General features: G+C 48.9%; 2 protein-coding genes across 4 annotated transcripts in view; one reads left to right on the plus strand and one right to left on the minus strand.

Annotated features, from left to right (window-relative positions):
• Positions 1-111: 111 nt before the first annotated feature.
• Positions 112-4,135, plus strand: RPS27 (ribosomal protein S27). The gene is made up of 4 exons (XM_083478067.1): positions 112-251; positions 1,824-1,932; positions 3,102-3,212; positions 3,858-4,135. The coding sequence occupies exons 1-4, from the start codon at positions 246-248 to the stop codon at positions 3,884-3,886; spliced, it is 255 nt and encodes an 84-aa protein (XP_083334193.1). The 5' UTR covers positions 112-245; the 3' UTR covers positions 3,887-4,135.
• A 311-nt stretch (positions 4,136-4,446) lies between these two features.
• Positions 4,447-24,240, minus strand: part of NUP210L (nucleoporin 210 like) — a 51,826-nt gene continuing 32,032 nt past the window's right edge. For 2 of the 3 annotated variants that reach the window (XM_083476920.1, XM_083476921.1), the window contains exons 25-40: positions 23,478-23,657; positions 21,055-21,135; positions 20,033-20,164; positions 19,502-19,660; positions 19,264-19,355; positions 18,243-18,417; positions 17,204-17,379; positions 15,478-15,698; positions 11,029-11,165; positions 10,599-10,725; positions 9,058-9,207; positions 7,392-7,642; positions 6,015-6,219; positions 5,796-5,900; positions 4,995-5,069; positions 4,447-4,597 (exon numbers count right to left, since the gene is read on the minus strand). In XM_083476920.1, the coding sequence (XP_083333046.1) occupies positions 4,509-4,597; positions 4,995-5,069; positions 5,796-5,900; positions 6,015-6,219; positions 7,392-7,642; positions 9,058-9,207; positions 10,599-10,725; positions 11,029-11,165; positions 15,478-15,698; positions 17,204-17,379; positions 18,243-18,417; positions 19,264-19,355; positions 19,502-19,660; positions 20,033-20,164; positions 21,055-21,135; positions 23,478-23,657 (2,355 nt within the window). In that variant the 3' untranslated portion in view covers positions 4,447-4,508. Of the gene's footprint in view, positions 4,598-4,994; positions 5,070-5,795; positions 5,901-6,014; positions 6,220-7,391; positions 7,643-7,907; positions 8,014-9,057; positions 9,208-10,598; positions 10,726-11,028; positions 11,166-15,477; positions 15,699-17,203; positions 17,380-18,242; positions 18,418-19,263; positions 19,356-19,501; positions 19,661-20,032; positions 20,165-21,054; positions 21,136-23,477; positions 23,658-24,240 lie in introns of those variants that run through there. The other variant, XR_014519564.1, reaches the window with a different exon arrangement.

The following is a 24,240-nucleotide window of genomic DNA, read 5'->3' on the forward strand; positions in this document are numbered from 1 at the left end:
GCTTCCAACCAGGGGCACTTCCGATCCCGCCCCATCCCCTTTCCAAAATGGCGGCTGAGAGGCGCACCCCCCCTCCTCCAGAGCGCGGCGTCGTCGAAGGAAGGGCGCGCAGGCTGGGTGAAAGGTCGAGGTGGCCACGCCCCCTTTGGCTCGGCTTCCGCCCGTGCGGGGAAACCCCGGAGCGGATATAGCGCCCTCTCTTTCCGGTCTGGCTCCTTTTCGGCCGTAGCTGCCTCCACGCGAACATGCCTGTGAGTCCTTTGCTGGGTCTGGGCGCCAGCGGAGCGGCGAGGCCTTGGTGCCCCGTCCCTCCCCGGCTCGGCCTTTCGGGCCCCGATAGGTTGGGGAAAGGGGGTCGCTCGTGGTCGTCGCCTTGGGCTTCCACCCCGCTCCAGGCGCCCCTTCGCCCTCCCTTCCCTTCCCTCACACCTCCCTGGTCGGGGATGGGAGGCTCAAAATGGCGGCCTGGGGAGGGAGGGGAGATATTTACTTCTCTGACTCCTCCCCTCTCCCCGCTTTTTAAAAATGTTCTCCGTTAATAAGAGATTTATATGAATAGTAACTTGGTTTTGAAGGGAAAGGAGGAGCAGAGCAGCCTGGGAGGCGGGTGCCAGCGAAACCACTTGTCCCAGCTGAGGGTCATCTGGTCTCGCTGCGTTATTTTGTTTAAAAGTGAGCCTATTTTGAGTCGGTGCGTGTGTGTGTGTGTGTGTACACGTGTATATATATATATGTCTGTATGTATTTACGTATGTAGCATTTGTATCCTGCCTTATTCTCCAAGGAGCTCAAGGTGGCGCACATGATTCTTCCCCCCATTTTTTTTAATGCCCCACAACAACCCTACGAGGTAGGTTAGGCTGAGAGGCAGTGTGTGAGCTTCACGATTCAGGGATTTGAAGTCTGGTCTCTCCCAGGTCCTAGCCTGGCACTCTGACCATACACCACAGTAGCTCTCTACCTTGCAAAGTTTTCTCTTAATCCATGTATACTTAGATACGTATTTATGGCTTTGGAGATTTCAAAAAGAAAGCAAGTTTGTGGAGACTATATTTCCGTGAAATCTTGCAACAGTCCTGGTTGGTTAATAGGCAGGCAGGGGGCAACGTTGGCCAGTGCCCTCAGTTGCAGGGGTTGTCTGAGGCCACTTGATAATATTTGAATTGGGGGTTTGAGGAACAACTGCTGCTAAACTGGCCCTCTAGAGGTGGTGGTTCTCCATGCCAGCAAAGCACTGCTCATGGTTTGGGGTTATGGGAGTTCCAGATGGAGGGTCACTGGTTCCTCACCCACATAATAAACATAGTTGTTGGTTGTTTGTATGCTAGCTAAGCATTCATGGCACTTGAAAACTACCAGAGGATCTTAAAATATAGTATTTGGGCCTTTGGAGTTCTTTCCCCTTTAATAGACTTATGAGAAGACTTTCCTCTTTCAGCAGACCTTTTAAACGGAAATCTTCCCCAGTCTGCACCTGTACTGGAATTGTTCTTAAAGATGGTTTTCTCACTTGTGTTCAGCCCTGAACTACTTTGGAAGGAAGGGTGGGGGTATAAAATGAATAAATTCACCAATAATAAAAGACTGTGCTTCATGGAAAAGGGGGGTTATGAGGAAGGGGGTTAAGGGGGCAGTGCTACTTTTTTTTTTAGGTCTGGTAGGCATGGACCCCCTCAACCATGTTTTCCTAACCAAATTGCTAGCTACTTAACATGAATATGTACACAAGTACTTTGTTAGGGGTTTGGGAGTTAAATGTGTTGTGGGGATTGAGAGGTTTGTTCTTCATTCTAAAGTCCTTGGTTTATGGGCATTCCCTGCAGCTCGCAAAGGATCTCTTGCATCCCTCCCCTGAGGAGGAGAAGAGGAAACATAAGAAGAAGCGCCTGGTCCAGAGTCCCAACTCTTACTTCATGGATGTGAAATGTCCAGGTAGGGAGGAGGAGTGTGTTAAAACAAGGCTGGTTGTGTTTTTATGTCCTGCAACTTGTATATACAGTGGTACCTCTGTTTTCGAACACAATCGATTCCGGACGTCCATTCAAGTTCTGAAGTGTTTGAAAACTGAAAGCGGAAGCCTCAAAACGGAAGCCTCAATACAGAAATCTCAAAACTGAAGCTGCATTTTCCTGTTTGACTTCTGAGGCGCGTTTCCAGGTTTTTGGCGTTCGAGTTCCAAAACATTCAACTACAGAGGTGTTCGAAAACCGAGGTACCACTGTACTTGTTTTGGGCAAGGGGCTGGATCACGTATGCTGTCAGTCACATAGTTCTACGTTTTTTCTCACAGTTAGCTGCTTTGCATTGCTGGGAGCTCATACGGGGAGGGGGAAAACCTTTGCTATTTGCTCAGGCATGTGAACTGGCAGAAGGTGTCTATGTAGGAAATGAGGCCTCTTGTGTTGGGGTTACAGAAGAAGAAATGTCAGAGCACTACGGTTACCTTGGAAATCGTTGCTCCTATGGTAAAATACCTGGCCTTGGAAAGGCTATACCCACATGTGTAACTCGGCAGGCAAGTAAAGAAGGTCATGGCCTTCATGCTGGTGGCACTGAGATTGGGCTTTCCCCTTTCTATCTTCAGGAACATCTGCCTTACATCGAGTCAGATTATTGGTCCATCTAGTTTGGTGTTGTCAACACTGACTGGCAGTGGCTCTCCAGGGTTGCAGGCAGGGGACATTCCCAGCCTTTTCTGGAGATGCCAGGAATTGAACCTGGTACATGCTGCACATGAAGCAGATGCTCTGTCCACTGAGCTACGGCCTTCCCAAATAGTTGGTAAAGACCTTACTTAAGCTAAGGTGTTTTGGTTATGTACAAATAGAAAAAATGGGATATGGAGCAAACAAATCACAGGTTTACCTGCATCTTGCAGTTTTAGCCCACATAAAGGATTTGAGTCAATACAGGTGATTGAAAGGAGATGGGGTGGTGTAGGTTTGTCTCCAAGGTTGAAACGCTATTCTAGCAATTATCCCGTTTAGCACTTTTTCTGGTTAAATTTCCCGATATTCTAGGCATTATACATTTTGGAGAGGGTCCTCTTGCATTTCTTTGAAGTGGATCCAAAGTGATGTTTTTTCTTTTCCCTCTCTCAGGTTGCTACAAAATCACCACTGTGTTCAGTCACGCTCAAACAGTTGTTCTGTGTGTCGGCTGTTCAACTGTGCTGTGCCAGCCCACTGGGGGAAAGGCAAGGTTGACAGAAGGTAAGCAGGCAGCTTAATTGGCTGTTTTTAAAGACCTGCTCTTAGAGCAAATCACTTCTGCCTTATCTCCTCTGTTCCTTTGCCATTTTCTATTGCGGCATTTAAGCAGTGTGTGTTTAATTGCATCCCTTCCCTGTTATTATGTAACCTTTCCCCCCCTCTCTTCTGTAGAAGTGGATGGTTAAAGCTGCTTAGAGCAGGTGGAATCTGGAAGTGGGTGATTGGTTTTTTAACCTGCCCTAAGGCAGTCTGCCGGTTTTCTTTTGCTTTTAAAATTCACAAGTTGGGTAACTATTATGTCAGGCTTTGTAACAAAACACACCGGGGTTCAGATAACAAGAGGGAAGGTCTGGAGCTATCACTTTTTGCAGCAACCACTTTGGGTGCGGGGACATGCCTCCAGTAATTAAGATTTTGGGTATTATGGATAGAGTCTTGGGGGAGTGAAGGGTGGCTCTGTTTTTTTGTTTTTAATCATGTGACATAATCGGAGTAGCCTTCTGTAAGACTTTCTTTAAATGAGCCATGATGAATTTCAACTCTCCCGGATGCTGTGCTCAGGAGGTCGAGAAGTCATGTGTAAATAAGAGCTGTTGTGTTTTCTTTTTGTTCACTGTGTGGCCTTCCACCCCACCCTGTTTGCAGGATGCTCCTTCAGGCGAAAGCAGCACTAAATTAAGCAGATGTTTGTCCAGGATGGGTGGGGCTATGTGCACAGTCGTCGGCTCCGGTGCGGAGGATCTCAAGAGCATGGACGGTGGGAGTCCCGACACAAGTGAGATGTGAGCTGCAACTGTGTGGCTCTTGAGGATTTCAGCTGTTGTTGCTGCTGCCTCTGGAATAAGGAGAGCAAAAGATGGCTTTCGCACTGTCCTTGTAGCCTCACCCATCTGACTCAATAAATTTTGGATATAAAGACAGAATCATGTTTTCTGTAGTGTGTGCGTGTTGGGGGCTGGGAGTTGGTTGCCAGTGTGGCTGCCTGAGATTCTCTGGATCTAGCTACAGGTTAAAATAGAACAGACTCTACGGATTAATAGCTTTACCTTGTAAAATGTGGAAATGCGCAGCACATAGCAGATATGCAACAAAGCAGCTTCTGTGCATTCTGCTGCCTGAAAGGGGCTTCTGTCCCAAGTAAAAAGGCCAAAGGGTGTTTAGAACAGATTGCCATGTTATTTTCCAAGTTCTTCCAACTATGTCTGCCCTTCCTATTTAATGAAGACAGCTGCCACAAGTTTCCACCAGTTTACTTTTTAACACATGGCTTATAGGTGCCTCCGCGTCCAGCGATGGTCATCTTCGAACGCTCCAAAGCCAGGCCTGAGTCCTGTTCCTGACACTGGAATAGTGATTTTGCATGCTGGGTGGAGAGGAGAGGTACCCTGTAAATAAAATAGGGTGGGTGGGAAGAGAAAGAGCTGTTTGAAGCTACCTATAGATGTGCTCAGAAATGGTTTGCCAGTTGAAAGACTACCCAGCTGCTGTGTGTGGCTGTTTGAATACCATGTTGTGAAATGCCATGTTGATTGCTGCAAGTGAACCCTCTGGGTGGTTGCACAGCGGGACTAAGAAACCCAAAGATGACAAATCAGAGGTCTGATAAGCCAGGCAATGCAAGGGCGGGCTCTGGAAATGTTTTGTCCAGAGTCCACATGCTGGTGACCTAACCACCCGAAGATAATTCCAAAGGTCACCCCACCACACCCTAAACATACTTTCGAATAAGCAACATTTGATATGAATGCAGGAAGTATTGGGGGAAGCTTCCTTTCAACTCACCTGTCTGTACCATGCCTGATGTGGGAACGTACACTACGGGGACTGCCTGTACTCTGCTCAGGAAGGCATTGTAGGCTGTGGGGGTCGAAGCATCACATCAAGGTTAGTTCCACCCTTGCCCTTTTCTGAACCACTGGCAGCAACACCCTTCACATAATTTAGCTGACTCCGCTTATGGTTTGTGGGCTATTCCACTTGAAGCATGGGAGTTCAAGTGAAGAAATGCATATAAAGTGGTCACTAGCACAGAGTCCTAGAATCAGTGTTGCAAGGCACTGCAAGGCTTGTCCAGTCCAATCCCCGGGCATGCAGGAAACTCAACTATAAGTATCCGTGACCGATGGCCATCCAGCCTCTGCTTAAAAACCTCCAAGGAAGAGAGCCCACAACCACCTTTGCATGTCTGCTTTCCCCTGTGTGTGCATCTATGTAATCCTTCCCATCAATCTGAGGCAGGCCAGTATTCCTGCAAGGGCAGAGAGGCTGGAGGGCACAGCATGTGGGCTTGCTGGTTCCCCACTTGCTCTTTCAGAAAGGCCTGGTTCCTCCAGGGCAGGGGTCTGCAACCTTTAAGACAAAAAGAGCCACTTGGACCAAAGGAAAAAAAACTGGGAGCCGCAAAACCATTGCGACATTTAAAACAGTGGGGAGTGTCGGGGCACACAATGCGCCTCCTCCCCTCACTAGTATCCGCCCCGGAGCCGCGGCAAAGGTGTAAAAGAGCCACATGCGGCTCCGGAGCCGCGGGTTGCTGACCCCTGCTCCAGGGTATATTGTGCCTGCCTTTGCAAATCCACTTACTGAGAAAGATGACCATGGTGGATGCTAAAACAGCGAAGATGGTGAAGAGGAGGACCTGGTAGGAGCCCACAAGCTGCTTGACAAGGCCTGCTTCAGCACACTGATCTAGGAGGAGAGACAAGACCTGTCTGCTCTGGGCTGGTGCAGGATATTATCCCCTGTGACCGTCCAGATGGAAGCACAGGCCTCCGTTCATGGCTTGACTGCTATGGTCCTTACCAAACAGATGCCTGTCTGGCAGTGCCCGCATTAACACAGCTGCCTTCTGGCCTGTAAGAGTGCAGGAGAGGTTGACGAAGACGGGTGCTGCCATCTGCTGGAGGGATGTGAGGTTGACCACGCTGACTGGGAAGACGACAAGCCCGGGCATGTCCACCAGATGGAAGGGGCGTCCCACTTGGATCACTGGGGAGCTGGGCTGGGCCTTGGCAGGAAGGACGGAGGGAAAGTTGAGTCGTTAGGAAAACAACAGAGCTGCAATCCAAAGGGGTCTGTTGCTCTGTCGCAGCAACAACAGTGGCTTGTAGCACCTTAAAAGACAGACCAGAATCTATGCAGGATTAGCTTTTGTGGGCTAGATCTGCCTTAAGCAGCTGCAAGGACCCTTATTCTCACTTGGCAAGCTGTCTCTCCATATTTTGCATTCTCCCTCAAGAGGAGGAGGTTATTAAAATACTGCTTGTCTACTGAAAAAAATCAAAGCTGGGATGGATCTGCTTGTCTCTAAGGTGCCCTGAGACCTAAGTCTTTTATTGCAAGCTCTGCACAATTTCCACCACTGAGCAACAGGCTTGTTTCCTTAATAGTCCAGGAATGACCAGCCTCCTGTTGTTTCAAACCAATGGCTTGTCTACACTGTCCGAGTTAGAGCCATAGAAACTGATCAGTGTGACTAACTTAAGCCCATTCATTTAAATATGCTTGCTCCGAGTAGAACTTAGCTGGATACCAGCCCATATATCACTGCCAGAGGTTGAATCCACCTTCCCAATTTCTATCCTGCCACTTCCTCCCCAAGGAGCTCATGGTGGCAAACAGAATTAAATATAAAACACCCTTTAAACAGAATTAAGAACATCTAGAAATGTTTTGAAAGGGTCACATAAACTCCCAACTATTGATTTCAAGGTTGCTGGGAACAGTATATTTCAGCTACCAGATGCCTAGGTAATCAGGAGTGTTTTTAACTTCCTCCTGAACATTAAAAAGTGAGGTAGATTGACATGCCTCACCAGGGAGGGCCTTCTGTAAAGGGGGAGCCACCAGTAAGAAGGCCCTGCAATGGGTCAGGGCTAACTGGGCAGTTTCCTGCTGGCTTGTAGGGCCTGAGATGATTGAAATGATGCATGCAACTCCTTGCTCTTCATAACCATACACGTAGACCAGGCATGGGGAACCTTATCCCGAAATGGACCCCGTATTCAAAGGCTGGTTGTAATGTGGACCAATGCTATAAGCATCCCTTATACACCCAGCAGATGGCTGCAGTCTATGGGAGAGCCTCTCCTCCACGTCCCAGAGATCTCAGAAGCCAGTGCTGCCGTCATCTGGAGCAGGGCTTTTATGTGGCTGCCGCATCCTGAGCCGCTGACTTGCCTCTGTTTCTTCAGTCACTCGCCTCGCCCCCAGCACCACGATTTCCCTGCTCAGCTCTGTGCTGCTGAAGACCACTTCGGACTGGTTCATGTAAAAGGCAGGCAGAAAGGGCACCGAGAGCCTCTGTGTCCCCTCTGGGCTCTGATCGCTGAGGAGGGAGGCCGTCACGTGCACCGACCCCCCAGCGGTGCTCAGCGCCAGCAGGTCGGCCTCCGGCTGGTCTTTCACGGTGATGATGCAGGCGTAGAGACCTTGAGTTTGGGAAGAGGGAAACCAGATTGGGAGCTGCCCTGTATTGACTCAGGATGCTGGGTCCACCTTGCTCAACACCAGGCATGGGGAACCTTGGTCTGAACTACGATTCCCATCAGCCCCTGCAAGATTGGCTCAGTGGCCAGGGGTGATGGGAGTTGTAGTTCAGCAACATTTGGAGCACTACAGGTGTGTCCCCTGCCCCCCCCCCAGTCTACACTGAATAGCCACAGTTCTCCAAGGTTTCAGATGGGGAACACTCACAGCCCTTCTTGGAGAAGCCGGGGATTGAATTTGGGACTTTCTGCAGATGTTCTACTCCTGAGCCCTTCCTTCTAAGGTTCCAGTCCTCAATGTTCTAAATACAGGGCTGATTTAAGTAGGAAATTAGGAAGCTGTCATACTGAATCTGTGACCTTCTACATGCAAAGCACATGCAGAGCACTGAGCTATAGCATGTCTGGGAATGTTTTTAGCATATGATACATTCCTATGGGCAAAACAGAGTTAGAGGCGATGGTAGTGAGCTAGGATTGGGAAGTCCCTGGTGCAAATCTGGGGCATAAATTCTCACCACAGGGCCCTGGGCACGGTATTTTTCGCTCTATAAGACGCACCTGGCCATAAGACGCACCTAGTTTTTAGAGGAGGAAAACAAGAAAAGCCAGCAAGAGCTGCAGACACGCTCGCTCGGCGCGGCTCTTTAAAGATAGAGCGGTTCTTGCTGGCTTTTCTGGGAGGTGGGAGAAGGGACCGATGGGCTGCCCTCTGTCCCTTCTCCCACCTCCCTGAAAAGCCAGAGCATGCTGCGCAGCCAGCAGAGCAAGAGCGATAGCTGCGCAGCGGCTTTTGCTCTGCTGGCTTCCCAGCGAAGCAGAATGAGGGACGGAAGGGGCTCCGTAAGGGCTCATCCTGTCCCTCATCCTGCTTCACTGGGAAAGCAGCGTAATGAGAGGTGCTGCGCAGCTCTCCCTCTTGCTGTGCTGGCTGCGCTGCCTGCATTCGCTCCATAAAACGCACACACATTTCCCCTTACTTTTTAGGAGGAAAAAAGTGCGTCTTATGGAGCGAAAAATACGGTAAGTAACTCTGAGTCTCCCATGACATCTGAAATATGGGGGGGGGGGGGAATAATACTGATTGACTTTACAGTGGGGTGGGGAATCTTTGGTCTACCAGATGCTGCAGGACTCCAGCTGCCATCACTATAACCCCTGATCACTGGCCATGCCTGCTGGGGATGATGGGAGCATCTTTAGGGCTGCAGCTTCCTCACCTTGCTGTTGGAGCTTATGGGACAGGGGTGGATGTGTGCAAGGCTGTTAAAGCCGAAAAGGATTTAAATGGCGAGATAAAAACATTGGCTGGGTTACTGTCAGAGGAGATGCCGTGCCTCTGACGCTTCCTCCGCTACCTTTATCAGTGTAGAACGCAGACCGGGCATGAAAGATCCTCTGTGCTGGGATGTCTGGGAAAATCATGCTGAACTCCACCTGACAGGTCAGGTGAGATTCTGGGGAAAGCAGGTCTGTGATGGCACGAAGCTGGACAGAACTGCAAGGACCTGAAGGGATAAAAGGAAACAAGGGTGTGATGATGGAATAAAGGGACATGATGCCCTGTGAATTGTCCTCAGGCTGCTGGTGGTGGTCAGGAAACAGAAGCTAGAACCATGTACAATTTGGCATGAAACCAGACATGGGGAGGATGAGCCCAATGGAAGGAAGCAAAAACCTAAAAATTGGAAAGGGGAGATCTGTTCTTTCTTTTTTTGCCTAAGCAGTACAGTGGTACCTCTGGTTACATACGCTTCAGGTTACAGACTCCGCTAACCCAGAAATAGTAAAAGGTAAAGGTACCCCTGCCCGTACAGGCCAGTCTTGACAGACTCTAGGGTTGTGCGCTCATCTCACTCTATAGGTTGGGAGCCAGCGCTGTCCGCAGACACTTCCGGGTCACGTGGCCAGCGTGACAAGCTGCATCTGGCGAGCCAGCGCAGCACACGGAAACGCCGTTTACCTTCCCGCTATAAAGCAGTACCTATTTATCTACTTACACCCGGGTGTGCTTTTGAACTGCTAGGTTGGCAGGCGCTGGGACTGAACGACGGGAGCGCACCCCGCCGCGGGGATTCGAACCGCCGACCATACGATCGGCAAGTCCTAGGCGCTGAGGTTTTACCCACGCCACCCGCGTCCCTAGTACTGCGGGTTAAAAACTTTGCTTCAGGATGAGAACAGAAATCGTGCTCCGGCAGCAGCAGGAGGCCCCATTAGCTAAAGTGGTGCTTCAGGTTAAGAACAGTTTCAGGTTAAGAACGGACCTCCGGAACGAATTAAGTACTTAACCCGAGGTACCACTGTACTGGAAAAGGAGGACAAGCCATGCCTTTGCTATGTTTCTGAAGTGGGAGGGGGACCCCCAAGAGAGGAAGAGGCGTACAAAATTGTAACTAGCTAGAAAAGCTTTTCTCCCTCATGATACTAGAACTCAGGGGCCGTCCAATGAAGCTGAATGCTGGAAGATCAGGAAAGACAAATGCAAGATCCTTTCCACACAGTGCGCAGTTAAGACTATGGGAGTTGCTTCCACAAGGAGAGATGGCTGGACGGCTTCAACACAGGATGAGACAACGCCATGGAGGTTAATGGTACCAACCGCTGCTGGCCGCGATGGTCGTGTTCCCCCTCCACTGTCGGAGGAATTTGCTTATCCTGTAACAGGACATTTCTCTGGGCACCCAGCAAACCACCTTAAAGAGGGAAGAAACCTGCACTTTCAAAAAGCGAGAATGAGTGGTGGCTGAGGGGACACGCGGCTTCTCCTCGCAACGTCACCTCTAATCCAGCCAGGGTGGACAGATTTATTTTTCTACTTAGATTGGGCATTTGCCCTTCCCAACGTGCGCCCCATTAACAGTGGGTGGGGGCGAAGCGGCTGCGCTTTCCACCCTACCTCGGAGGGTTGTTTTAGTGCCGCTTGTGCTGATGAAAACCCGGAACTCGGAGGAGTTTGGAGTGTTGGTCAGGTACTGTTTGGGACCGAGGTGAAGGCTGAGTCTGGAGGAGCCCCCGATGACAACCTGGAAAGAGGAAAATGGTGACTGCAGGAGGGTTTAGGAAGCGGCTGTTTGCTAGCGGGAATTCACTGCCCAAGCAGGATGCGGTGGCTTGGGCCTAACTTTTGATTTTTAAAAAGCAGCAGTTGGGCAGTGCATGTTGTCAACTCGAGTGGCAAATCAATGATTTCTCAGTTTTTAAGTCCATGCTCCGAGAAGGTCTTTTATTCCCTGAAATGACTCCCTTTCCCTTTCCCACGCTTACTCTCCTGGCTAGAAATGCATGACGCCTGCGTGATGGTGCTGCCTTGTTTTTCTGGTCCTTACCTCTCGGTACGTTTTCACTATCCCTGGGATATCGTGGAAGACGGTGGCCTTCCCAGCATGCTTTGCGAAGGCCGCTCCACTTAGCGTGTCCATCTCAAGGAGGTTGCTTGGAGTGATTTGCCATGTCCCGGGTTCCCCTAAAGAAAGGGAAAAAAAGCTGCTGCATCTGTGTTCAAGGATTCCGTGAGAAGAATAAGGCATGTTGGCCCAGTTGGTCAGGGCTCCAAGCTAATGCTTTATTTTCATTTTTTAAAAATATTTTTATATTAATTTTTGAACATATTAATTATCATCGATACCACAATTTTTTGGACTTCCATTAGCACCTCTGATGATCCACCATTTTTATCACTCCTTCTGCATTTCTTAAATTCATATTGCCTTTAATTATCTTAACTAACAATCCTCCTCTTTATCCAATTTTGCAATAATTCAAATTATTCACCTCACAAAACTTCTTCCAAACCTACAAACCTGCTTTATTTTTTTATTCATCCATCCCAGAAAGAAATAAAAACATGAGGCAGAATATGAAGCAGCGAGCGGAGGCAGTGGAAGATGGACACGAGAAAGGTCAAATTAAATAACCTTTACTCTCTCTCAAGGAAAACACTTCTTTGTATGCCTGGGGCATACAAACTAAAAGCCATGACACCAAAGGAAAAAAGGACTGGGAGGGAAGAGGAAAAGAAACTTGGACACTGTTTCTTAGGGAGCAGTTCTGTGCTGGGCACTGTGTTTACTTTACTCTGGGATGGTCAAGTCTTCATTTTGTTTCAAAAGCAAATGGTGTTAATGGCCTGGAGGAACTGTGGAGCTGGAAGGGACCACAAGCATCTAGTCCAAACCCTGAAATGCAGGAATCTCTCTCAACGTGGGGCTTGAACCCGTGTCCCTGAGATTAAGAGTCTCACGCTCTACCGACTAAAATGCAAGTAGCAGTCCTCTAACATTTTACACAGTGGATAAAAGCGAAGACAGCTGCCATCAAATGAGCTGCAATAGCTTTAATTTCCCAAGCCATGGGATGTAAAAAATGTGTTCTATTATAGGAAAGATGGATGAAACCACCATGCGTTAATTTATAGGGCAATGTTTCTCACCACCACCAAACACAGTGTGCTAAAAGGAAGATGTAAACTGACAAGTTACTCTGTGCTAGAAGCTAGGATCCCTGGATCACTTGCTTCTGACAAGGAGCCCTGATAGACCAGTCCTGGGCATCACAATTATTCTCTTGGCTTCCTCATGTCGGATCCCCTCACACATGGCTTTTCGTGGTTGAAGCCACCACTGGAAGGACTGTCTTGACACTGTGTTAAGTGCTGCGTTGACTGAGATGGGTGCAGGCATATTTCTCCTTCTTCAGATTGCGGACAAACCCACGGGACTGAAGGGTGCTTTACATTTAAGCCGTTTGACGCACAAAGTCGCAAAGAATGCAGCTTGTGTTTCTTCACTGAGAGCAGCCCCTTCCGAAGTTCGCACGGGGCCGTTTTGAGGGTCACCAAGGAGAGAGAGAGTCCAGGCTGGGTGTGTGTTTTTATAGGAGGGGGACAAGGGATGCTTGGCATTCCAGCAGATGCTCTCTGGGTTACTCTTTTGTCCTGAAGACGTGACCGAGGCTTAATTTGCGGTGCTTTGCTGAAGGGACGGCGGCCATAAAACAGCAGCCGATGAACCAGAGGCTGCCTCCATTATGCACCAAGGCCTTTTAAGAGCAGCAGTAAGAAAAGGAACTCCCCCCGCCCCCAGCCTGGCTGCCCTGGCCCCATTGCGAAGCATAGATGGGAAAGCAGTAAAGCACTGTGGTGGGAATCAGCAATGGGGGAGCAGGACTGGGGGTGATGAGATGAGGCTTCTTTTGAGACACGGCCAAGGGGACCCCTGCTAGGTTCCAGGCAGGGGTGGGCTAATCCACCCATTTCAGTTCCTCTTTATCTTTCCAATCTTGAAGTTCAGTTCCCCACAATTAGGGGGAAAAGTCCTCATGCAAATCCACTATCATTTTAGTGCTAATTTCTCCTACTGATACGCATTTTGTATGCAGTTTTGCTTAAGGTACTCGTTTCTTTTGCAAAGCAACTTTCCCTGAAACAATGCAATTTAATAATAATAATAATAATAATAATAATAATAATTTATTTATACCCTGCCCACCTGGCTGGGTTTCCCCAGCCACTCTGGGCGGCTTCCAACCGAATATTAAAAACAATACAGCATCAGACATTAAAAACTTCCCTAAACAGGGTCACCTGCAGTTGTCTTTTAAAAGTAAAATAGTTGTTTATTGCTTTGACATCTGCTGGGAAGGCGTTCCACAGGGCGGGTGCCCCTACTGAGAAGGCCCTCTGCCTGGTTCCCTGTAACTTGGCTCCTCACAGTGAGGGAACCGCCAGAAGGCCCTCGGCGCTGGACCTCAGTGTCCGGGCAGAACGATGGGCGTGGAGATGCTCCTTTTGTTATTTTCACTAATATGCACATGCTTCACGCTACTATTTGCATTTTTTGGACACTTCACTGGGCTGGAGAACCACACTGCAAGGTTTGGAAAAACCAGATCCTGAAGGACGGCTGCTTTCTTTTTGGGTGCCTGCGTTGTTTCAGAAAGGCTAGTGGACACGCTGTGGTTTGTTAAGGCAGAGCTACAATCCCCGCACCCTGAAGAAACTACAGTGTCCCGGATTCTCCAGGACCGTTGAAGTGAGAGAAGAGTTCTATGGCTGTGATTACAATGAAGCCCCACACATGGGGATGGGGTCAGAAGCAGTTCCAGGTCAAAGGGCAGACCTTTCAGCTAAGCGGAGCTCTGGCAGTTGGGAGAAGGCTGGTCCATTTGACTGAGTGATGGGTTGTTATTTCTAAGCCGCTTTTCATTCAGATGAATCTCAATGTGGCTTACAAACAATAAACAACTATAACCACCTAACACCACAAAGACTGCATGAATCCTGTAAAATAATTAACAAACCATCAATGAAACGATCTATAAAAACCTATGAACAGCAACTAAAAATGAGCTAAAACTTCACCATTTTGGCAAAAGGCATATTATATGGTTAACAAATTAATCAAATTCCGGCTGAATTTCAGTTCCTTTTTCTTAAGAAGAGCCCTTCTGGATCAGGCCAGTGACCCATCTAGCCTAAGGTTACCAGATTTTTTTTCAATGAATCCGGGGACACTTTTCAACTTCAATGGATTTTGTATGGGGACTGATGTGTAAATCCGGGGACTGTCCCCGGGAAACGGGGACGTCTGGTAACCTTAATCTAGTCCAGCATCCCGTTCTCTTAGTGGCCAATAGGATGATCCAAAAGGAACCCCGCAAACAGGACCTGAACAAAAGAGCAACTATCCCTTCCTGGGGTTTCCAGTAACTGCTAGTTAAAAGCATTACTGACCGTCGAGGCAGAAGGTATCCTCATCCTCCCTACATCATTTTCTGAGGCCCTTCTTCGTGTGCCTCCTCCGCAAGAGGTCAGGCAGGTGGCAACACAAGAACAGGGCCTTCTCTGCAGTGGCTCCCCATCTGTGGAATGCTCTCCCCAGGGAAGTTTGCCTGGCGCCTTCATTGTACACCTTCAGGCGCCAGGCAAAAATGTTTCTTTTCAACCAGGCCTGACTTGATCTACATCCTATACCCTTTTTAAAAAATGCTGGCTGTTTTGGTGTTTTTTTATTGGGTTTGTTTTGATTTTATGTATTTGATATTTTATGTGAACCGCCCTGAGACCTTCGGGTATAGGGCGGTATAGAAATTAAATATAGTGGACGCTCAGGTTGAAAACGTGATCCATGCGGGAGGCATGTTCGCAATCCGCAGCGCTGCGTCTGTGAACGTGTGGGTTGCGATTCGGCGCTTCTGCGCAAAGCGCAATTTAGTGCTTCTGCGCATGAGCAAGGGCTGAAACCCAGAAGTAACCCCTTCCGGTACTTCCTGCTTCGGCGCGGTGTGCAACCCGAAAATGCACAACCTGAAGCGTCTGTAACCTGAGGTACGGCTGTAAATAATAATAATACAGTGGTACCTCGGGTTACATATGCTTCAGGTTACATACGCTTCAGGTTACACACTCTGCTAACTCAGAAATAGTGCTTCAGGTTAAGAACTTTGCTTCAGGATGAGAACAGAAATCGTGTTCCAGCGGCGCGGCGGCAGCAGGAGCCCCCATTATCTAAAGTGGTGCTTCAGGTTAAGAACAGTTTCAGGTTAAGAACGGACCTCCGGAACGAATTAAGTACGTAACCCGAGGTACCACTGTAAATATATTTGTGTAATCCTCTTTTGAAGCCGCCCATGTTGGCGGCCATCGCTGCACCCTGCGGGGAGCACCTCCCCTTGTTCAGTCATGCGCCTGCGTGAAGAAGGGCTTTCTTTTTATCTGCCCTCAACTTCTCTTTAACTTCCAGGAGGCAGCCACAGTGGCTGGAGACCAGCCCACTGACCTTCTTGGTTGACGAGAGGCGTGCTGAAACACACGACGTCTCCCATGGCAAGCGGCTCGGAAAGGTTCGGCTCGATGGCATGCTCCACCGGGACAGGGATATAGTCCGCCATGCCCGGGTGCTTCTCGTCCCAAATGCCCACCAGGGTCACCCCCCTGTTCACAGCCTGGGCGACGTAGGTGTAATTCTTGTTGCTAGGTCGGATGAGCAGCAGGTCATCTCTGGGGGAACAAAGCAAAAAAATTGACCCCGTGAGGAGTGTGCCAAGCAGGGATACTGCAGGGTAGGGTTCCACAAACTTGGCCAACACGGTCAGTGGTGCCTTCTGCTCTGTGGACCACCAAGAGATCGGCTAGGAATTTGATGGAGCCTGTGTGGCCTGGGACTTTGAATGAATACGCTAGAGTGGTACATATATATTTTTTTAAAATGAGTATGTTCTAAAGCAGGGTGGGGACGGATCAGGGCCTACTTGTGTATATCCAAGAGATATGAAGTATTCTGACAAGAATTTATCATTCCCAGTAGGAACAGGTGGGCTCAGTGGCGCAAAAGACTTTATCACACCTCCGGCTAGCTCACAAGCTGCAGATGTTCCTGGGTCGTCTAGCCACAAGTTGTTCAGCTGGAACACTAAAATTTACTTTCTATAGGGCTGCCTACAGAGTACAGTTCCCTGGGAAGAGGGACTGACTTTTAAACCACCGTGGGAACTGGAGCTCTGCGGGGCAAATAGGGGGAATCTCCTAACACTTCTCGGCACCCTTAGCTACAGTCCCCAGGATTCTTTGGGGGAAAGCCGTGGGTGTTTAAAGTTGCATCATTGCACTTTAAATGTATGGTGTGAGCGGCAAGAATTTACTTCTACACTGCTTGTTCATTACCTGGGTGAGGGAAAGTGTTTGAAATAAAACACGGAACCAAGAGAAATAACAAGCCCAAGAGATCCAGTAAGAACGCGGTTTATTAAACGACCGCACAGTAGGACGGCTCAACTTAAAAGTGGTCGTATCCTGTACTTAAAAGTCACCCCAGTTGGGCCACATTCACACCATACATTTAAAGCACTATGGTGCCACTTTAAACAGTCATGGCTTCTCCCAAAGGATTTTGAGACATCTGAAGGTAGCCTGGTTTAGGGAAGCTTTTAATGTCTGATGCATTACGGTATTTTAATATTTTGTTGGAAGCTGCCCAGAGTGGCTGGGGAAGCCCAGACAGATGGGCGTGGTATAAATTACTAAATTGTTAAATTATTAAATTATTGTTTGGGAACTGTAGGGCACTGATTCTGCTAGGAGACCCCTATTCCCCTCACAGAGCTACAGTTCGCAAAGTTCCCTGATAAGAGGGACCGACTGTTAAACCACTCTGGGAGGGGAATGTGTGTGTGTATGCAGGGTCTCCTAACATCTCTCAGCATCCTAAACAAACTACATCTCCCAGGATTCTTTGGGGGAAGTCATGACTGTTTCCTTTAAATGTACCGAGCAGATGAAGCCCTGGTCATATAGGGTGGATATGACTTAAGATGTGATCCCGACATTTATCCAGACCATTGTGATGACTGCGCCTGCGTACTTTGTTGCATGAACACACCCTGGACCACAGAAGTGGCCAATGTTCAAGTTCCCAAAAGGACTTTCCACAAGATGGAGAGTGGCAATTTCCCAAGCAAGCCATGTTCACGATGTGGCTTTCCCGAGCGTGCCTTCCTGAGCCGCACCTGTTCAAGGCCAGGTGAAGCTGGGTGCTCTGGGCGTGGAACTTCTCCCCGGTACTGTCGTAGAACTCAACGGCGAAGGTGAGGGACATGCCCATGGGAAACGCACGCAGGGGCACCCGGCTGGCCGTGTAGAGCTTGGGGGCGCTGCTCAACCGCAGGTAGGACACTGGGGCCACCTGGGAGGGGGGGAAGGAAAGGAAAGGATGTATCCGTTTTTTTCCTTTTCAATCACCACACCTGGAGACTTCAAACTGATTCATCTCAAATACACTTGTAAGGAAAGCAAATGCCAGGTGTAGCCGAACCGATAGATGTGGACATAAAAATATACATAAGAACTGCTCATAAAAACAGAAGTTTGACCAATACAATGAAAAAGCAGAATCTTAGATCTCAAGGGAGGCCACACTGTCTTGTCGAAGCTGAGCAGCCTTCACTGCGAATTTAGCTACATTAAGCACCGCAGACCGATCTGAACCAGAGAAAAGATCTTCTCCATATCACTGAGGATTGAACTGGAGACAAACAGCACTCTTTACTATTCCATCTGTTGTCCTACCTACCAACATCTGGAGGTTGCAAGCTCCCTGTCCCAGATGTCAGCGGTCCTCTTTAAGCAAGCTGACAGATGCTCCAGCGCTTTAGTGCGACATTCTGAACTTTTCGCAAGACGTGTACCTTGTCTTGCCATCTGCTTCACTCCCTGGCAACTTTATAATATAAGATGAGCGCCTGCCGGATTGGGCCAATGGCCCATCTATAGTCCAGCCCTTAAAGCAGAACCCGAACACACGAGCAACTCTCTCTTCCTGCATTTTTCAACAACTGTCATTCAGAAATTTCACCTCAAAATGTGGAGGTAGAGCATAGCATAGCCATTGGGGTTGGCAGTCCACAACTTAGCAACCGTCCTTATCCAGCACTGCATTCTCCCCTTCAGTCTTCCAGCCCCTGCCCATGGCGTTCAGGGACCTCCTACCTTGGAGCATTCGCGGAATCCACAGCAGCCACTACTACTTCTTCCCAGAGCCTCCCTTACCCGCACTCCCGTGATGACAGTCTGGTTGACGCCGAAGAGCTCCAGGGCTGTCACCTCCAGCACCGCGGTGCCTGTGACAGCTCCTGCCTTGAGGAGGCCATGCCTGTTCTCCTCAATGACAGAGGAGTTGGGGAAGCACTGCAGGATCTGAGCGTTCACAAAGGCCGCCCCGTCCCTAAGAGAGAAAAGAAGAGTCACCATCCCTTCTGTTTGGGCTGGCAGGTGGAGGGGGTTGGACCAGTTATGTTTTATAGCCCAAGGTGGGCGCACAGGCTAGAAGGCAACTGCCACAAAGGGTGGAGGGGCTGCCAAATTTAGGGTGGATTACGCAATTTCGGCAGGCATCCCATTATCTGCACTTTCCAGAAGCGACTGGGAGACATTTTGTTCTGACAAGCTTTGCCAACTGGATTGGCATGGGGTGTCTACTTTGTACTGCTTTTAAATCTATCTGCTGCTGTCCAGTTTTTCGGCTGTGCTTATTGTGTTTTGCACACCACCTTCAGATATACATGTGGAAGGCAATCAACCAACCAACCAACCATCAATCGAAATCACCTTACTCAATCCTAGCTGGAAGTTGGGATTATTTACCCAGCAGAGAGAGAGAGAGACAGTGTATGCCAGGATCACTGAGAGGGGTGGATAACATCATGCTGGGGCTATATCTGGCCTGCAGGTGGAGGAGGGAGGTGTCCCGCACCCCCTGCCTTAAGGCAAGCAAAAAAATGATGGAGTATCGACTGACCGACCCCCCATACTGGAGACATTTTGAAAGCAGAAGATTTAGGGAATTTTTTAATGTTTGATGCTTTACTGTATTTTAATATTTTGTTGGAAGCTGCCCAGAGTGGCTGGGGAAGCCCAGCCAGATGGGCGGGATATAAATTATTATTATTAGCTGCAAATTAGCATCTCTGTAGTGCTTCTACTTCTTCAGGTTAATAGTGGAGTCTTTGTCTTTGCTCCCCATCATCATCGCTACCACCCACCCGCCACTTCCCCCCTTTCCCTGCCCTACCTGTTTGTGAGTAACTTGAGCTGCGAGTTCATGGACATCAGAATTTGCTCTGCGGAGCACTCCGGGGAGAAGAGCTGCAGTTTATCAAAGACCTGTAAGGGACAGAGCAAGGATCCTGCAGGCAGAAGGAAGGGCTGGGAGGCGCCCCGGCTTTTAACGTTAACGGCTGGCATGGCCAGACGCAGCAGAGGACTGGCAGCAGTGAAAGAGGACGAGGCTGCCTGAAGGGGGCGCTTACTAGTATCTGCACTTCATCCGAGAGCTCGGAGAGGTGTCCTTCAAACTGCCCAGCATCCGGGTCTGAAGCCTGCACCGTGACTTGGATGCTTGTCCGCCCAGCTGCCTTCGTGTGCAGGACCATGGCAAAGTTACTTTCCGGAATAAGCTGCAGGGAAACCTGGGAGAGAAGGGAAGGAGCTGCAGGCTTCCTGGAGAGAAGGGATGGGTGGATCCAGCAGTGCCCAGTGTCTATTGAGAATGGTGGGGTGGAAGGCAAGGAGCTGACCAGTAGGTGGCGCTGGAGGCAATGAGAGGCAACACCAACTCATTCTAGTTTTGTCCTCCGCCCTCCTCTCTGTTGAATTCTACAAGGGCAACAGTGAGACTAAGGAGGAGGAGGAGGAGGAAGCTGCCAGGGAGAGCACCCGCCCCCTGTATTTGCTATAGGTATGAAATCAAGTGGGGACTGGCTGAGGTTCAGTAGGACCAATGTTGGATGCAACCCACAGTGGCTGAGAGTTGATGTGTGCCCTGAGGGACAGATCCATACCTCCGAATGTCTAGGAAGGAGGTCCAGGACATCCCGCTTGCTCATGGCCCAGTGGAACGTCAGCGCTGGGTCGGCATTCCCAAAGGAGAATGGAGTCAAAGTGCTGGTCAGGCCAACAACATAAACAGGCATCTACAAAGGAAAGCGTCACTCGTTACTTCCCAGCTTTTGGTCCTCTCAGAGCAAGAGATGTAACCTACCACAGAGACCAACACATGTATGCTGCCTCAAGGATGCCTGGTCCCTTATATCCCTGCCCAATCACAGAGCTCTTTGGGCGGAGTCACTGTTATGGTCCCTGCATAGGTCAGATGCACAAGCTCATATCCACCAGCAGCCTTGCATCCAGTATTGTGGAACCCGATTCTCTGGAATTCCCTCTCAGCTGAGAGGCAGCTCAGACAGGCCTCCTCTTCTGTTGAGCTTCCAGCACCCACCAAAATCTTTTTTTTCTTTTTAACAACCAGCAAGCATTTTAATGAAACTTCTTTTTTTTAAAGTTATTGTGTTGTTGTTTTACCTGTACGACACCTAAAGATGGTTGCAATTAAGTGGCAGGTAGTTGAAATAAATGAAATAAACATTAGGAGGACTGTCCTAACACACAAGAGACCTATGACGTGGAACAGGATAACTCTGGAAGCAGTGAGCTCTCGTTCCAGGAGATCAGCCTTTCTGCGCCCCCTTGTTTAACTTAATTCCAGCAAGCTTTTTAACTGGATTCTGATTTTACAGTTTAAACTCTTTTTTAAAAATGTATTGGGTACACTGCTTAGAGACTACAATTTGCAATATGCAAATTGTTGAAGTGAAACAAAACAAATTGGGGTGGGATCCTTAACATGGCCTCAGTTCAGCAGGGAGAAGTCAGCCCCGCCTGTCTCTCGGCTGCATGCAATGCGAGTCCTACGCCAGGGAGGGCCACTGACATTAAGAGACGTGATTCTGAGTCGAACTTAGTTGGCTCCAACCTTATATATCCACAGAGAAGATGTCCATTGGTGATTATAGGGCAGGCTTACCTTGGTCCCTGTAATGAGCCTGGTGGCAGGAGCGTGGATTCTTATTGCTTTCAGCTGAACAACTTCCAGGTCTACTTGGTCCTGTGGGGGAAAGGCAGAAGAGAGACCAGAAGAAAAGGCACAGTTTGCCCAAGATTACCCAGCTGGGGGGGGCACTGGGGGGGCCATGTCTGCCCCACACCTGGGACCTGTGAAGTTCCAGGAGCAACAAACAAAAAACGCTATGGAGCGTCTGTCCAAATCAGATGCTTCTTCAGTCTGACGGCAACCTTCAACCAATGCAATTCTGGGCTGCATCAATAGGAGTATAGCATCTAGATCAAGGGAAGTAATAGTGCCACTGTATTCTGCTCTGGACAGACCTCACCTGGAGTACTGTGTCCAGTTCTGGGCACCACAATTCAAGAAGGACACTGACAAACTGGAACGTGTCCAGAGGAGGGCAACCAAAATGGTCAAAGGCCTGGAAACGATGCCTTATGAGGAACGGCTAAGGGAGCTGGGCATGTTTAGCCTGGAGAAGAGGAGGTTAAGGGGTGATATGATAGCCATCTTCAAATATATAAAAGGATGTCACATAGAGGAGGGAGAAAGGTTGTTTTCTGCTGCTCCAGAGAAGCGGACACGGAGCAATGGATTCAAACTACAAGAAAGAAGATTCCACCTAAACATTAGGAAGAACTTCCTGACAGTAAGAGCTGTTCGACAGTGGAATTTGCTGCCAAGGAGTGTGGTGGAGTCTCCTTTTTTGGAGGTCTTTAAGCAGAGGCTTGACAACCATATGTCAGGAGTGCTCTGATGGTGTTTCCTGCTTGGCAGGGGGTTGGACTCGATGGCCCTTGTGGTCTCTTCCAACTCTATGATTCTATGATTCTATGATTTTGGGGACCTTGTGGCAGCGGTGGGCAGAGCCAGAAGCAACACTGGATGGAGCAACGAATAGGAAGGGGGGTGTATGTGTGTGTAGAACTAGCCTACTGTACAAAAAGATGTACAGTGGTACCTCGGGTTACAAACGCTTCGGGTTACAGACACTTTGGGTTACAAACTCCGCTAACCCGGAAGCAGTACCTCGGGTTGAGAACTTTGCCCCAGGATGAGAACGGTAATCACATGCCGGTGGAGCAGCGGCAGCAGGAGGCCCCATTAGTGAAAGCGTGCCTCAGGTTAAAAACGGTTTCGGGTTAAGAACGGACCTCCGGAATGAATTAAGTTCGTAACCTGAGGTACCACTGTAATTTGCGTTCGTTGTTCTTCCCGCTTTTGCTTCTAGCCCCACCTCCTTCTGAAATACAATCCCCGGGAAGTTACCAATAAAGAAAAGGTTTCACATCCCTTTCTTTTTGTGTGGGAGAGATGTTTTAATGAAGTAGTTTGTTAAAAAAAAAAAGAACTGCCTTTTGGATTTTTTAATGCTGGTTTTATTTTATATACGTGTTTGTTTTTGCTTAAAATACAGTGGTGCCTCGCAAGATGAAAAGAATCCATTCTGTGCTTCTCTTCATCTAGCGGTTTTTTCGTCTTGCGAAGCAAGCCCATTGACGGATTAGCGGATTAGCGCTATTAGCGGCTTTTAGCGGCTTATCTGCTGATCGGATCAGCTGATAAGCGGCTTAGCGGCTTAGAAAAAGGGGGGAAGGGAAAAAAACCCGCAGGAACTCGCAAGGCATTGTCGTCTTGCGAAGCAAACCCATAGGAAATTTGTTTTGCGAAGCACCTCCAAAACGGAAAACTCTTTCGTCTAGCGAGTTTTCCGTCTTGCGAGGCATTCGTCTTGTGGGGCACCACTGTATTGTAAGTCGCTTGGGTTGCTAAGGCAAAAGTAGCAGCTAATACATTTAATAAATAATAATAATAATAATAATAATAATAATAATAATAATTCAAGCTCCAAGCTGCTGTTTCTCACACACTCACCTCAGCACAGCAATAACGTCAGACCCCACACCATTCGGCAAATGAACAGCTCACTCAGGAGACCACCCACAGTCATGAAATGTTCACCATTCCTTAAGGCACTGACTGCTCATTCCCAACAATCAAGGCAGCCAGACTCAGGCCGGCCCGATTCTCAGCGTCATGCTCTAGTGTGGTCAAGGAACAGGACCCAGGGTGGGACCCAGTGTAGGATTTACGTATAAGCTAAACAAGCTATAGCTTAGGGCCCCACTATATCCAACACAAAAACCAGCGACAATTTGTTGTTGACAAAGGACAGCTGGGCATATAAAGGGCCCCATTACCTTCAGCAGCTTAGGGCCTCATCAAACCTAAATTTGGCACTGGTGGGACCTATGGAGACTGGAGGAGGTGCTAGCCCTCATGGTTTCAAGGGCAGGGGAAACAAATGGTGAAAGCAGCCAAAGGTTTCAGATTACAGAGCAGCAAGTGAGCATTTGACGTTGACAAGGAGGAGGAAGTACCTGTGAAAAGACAATGACTTTTCCTGTGTCTTCGTTGACAGCCCGAATGGTCCCAAGGATTGTGGCTGTGCCCACAGCCTTGGCCAGGACCTGCCCCACTCCGTTAACTGTGGCCACAGACTGGTTGCTGATGGAGAAGTGAATGAGGGACTGGGGCTGTGGGCCGCCCTCTGACATCACCTGCAGCAGATCGGAAGAACAAGGAAGAAGCATATCCTGACATCACTCTGCCACCAGCTGGGAACAGTGCCCCCCTCCCCCTCCAGTCTATCACAGAGAGGATCCTGACCTACATCAGGAGTGGGGAAACCTGTGGTGGGATTGTAAGGTACAGTGGTGCCCCGCAAGACGAATGCCTCGCAAGACGGAAAACTCGCTAGACGAAAGAGTTTTCCGTTTTGGAGGTGCTTCGCAAAACGAACCTCCTATGGGCTTGCTTCGCAAGACGACAATGCCTTGCGAGTTCCTGCTGGTCCCCCCCTCTTTTTCTAAACCGCTAAGCTGCTTATCAGCTGATCTGATCAGCAGATAAGCCGCTAAAAGCCGCTAATAGCGCTAATCCGCTAATCCGTCAATGGGCTTGCTTCGCAAGACGAAAAAACTACTAGACGAAGAGAATCACAGAACGGATTCTTTTCGTCTTGCGAGGCACCACTGTAATTGAAAAATTTTGGGAAATGATATACAACGAATTGAAGAAAATGTTCCATTTAACATTTTTTTAAAAAAACCTGAGGCATTTTTGTTGGGGATTGTAGGAAAA

This window comes from Podarcis liolepis (genome assembly GCF_965112155.1).
Source record: "Podarcis liolepis genome assembly, chromosome: 15".
NCBI lineage: Eukaryota > Metazoa > Chordata > Lepidosauria > Squamata > Lacertidae > Podarcis > Podarcis liolepis.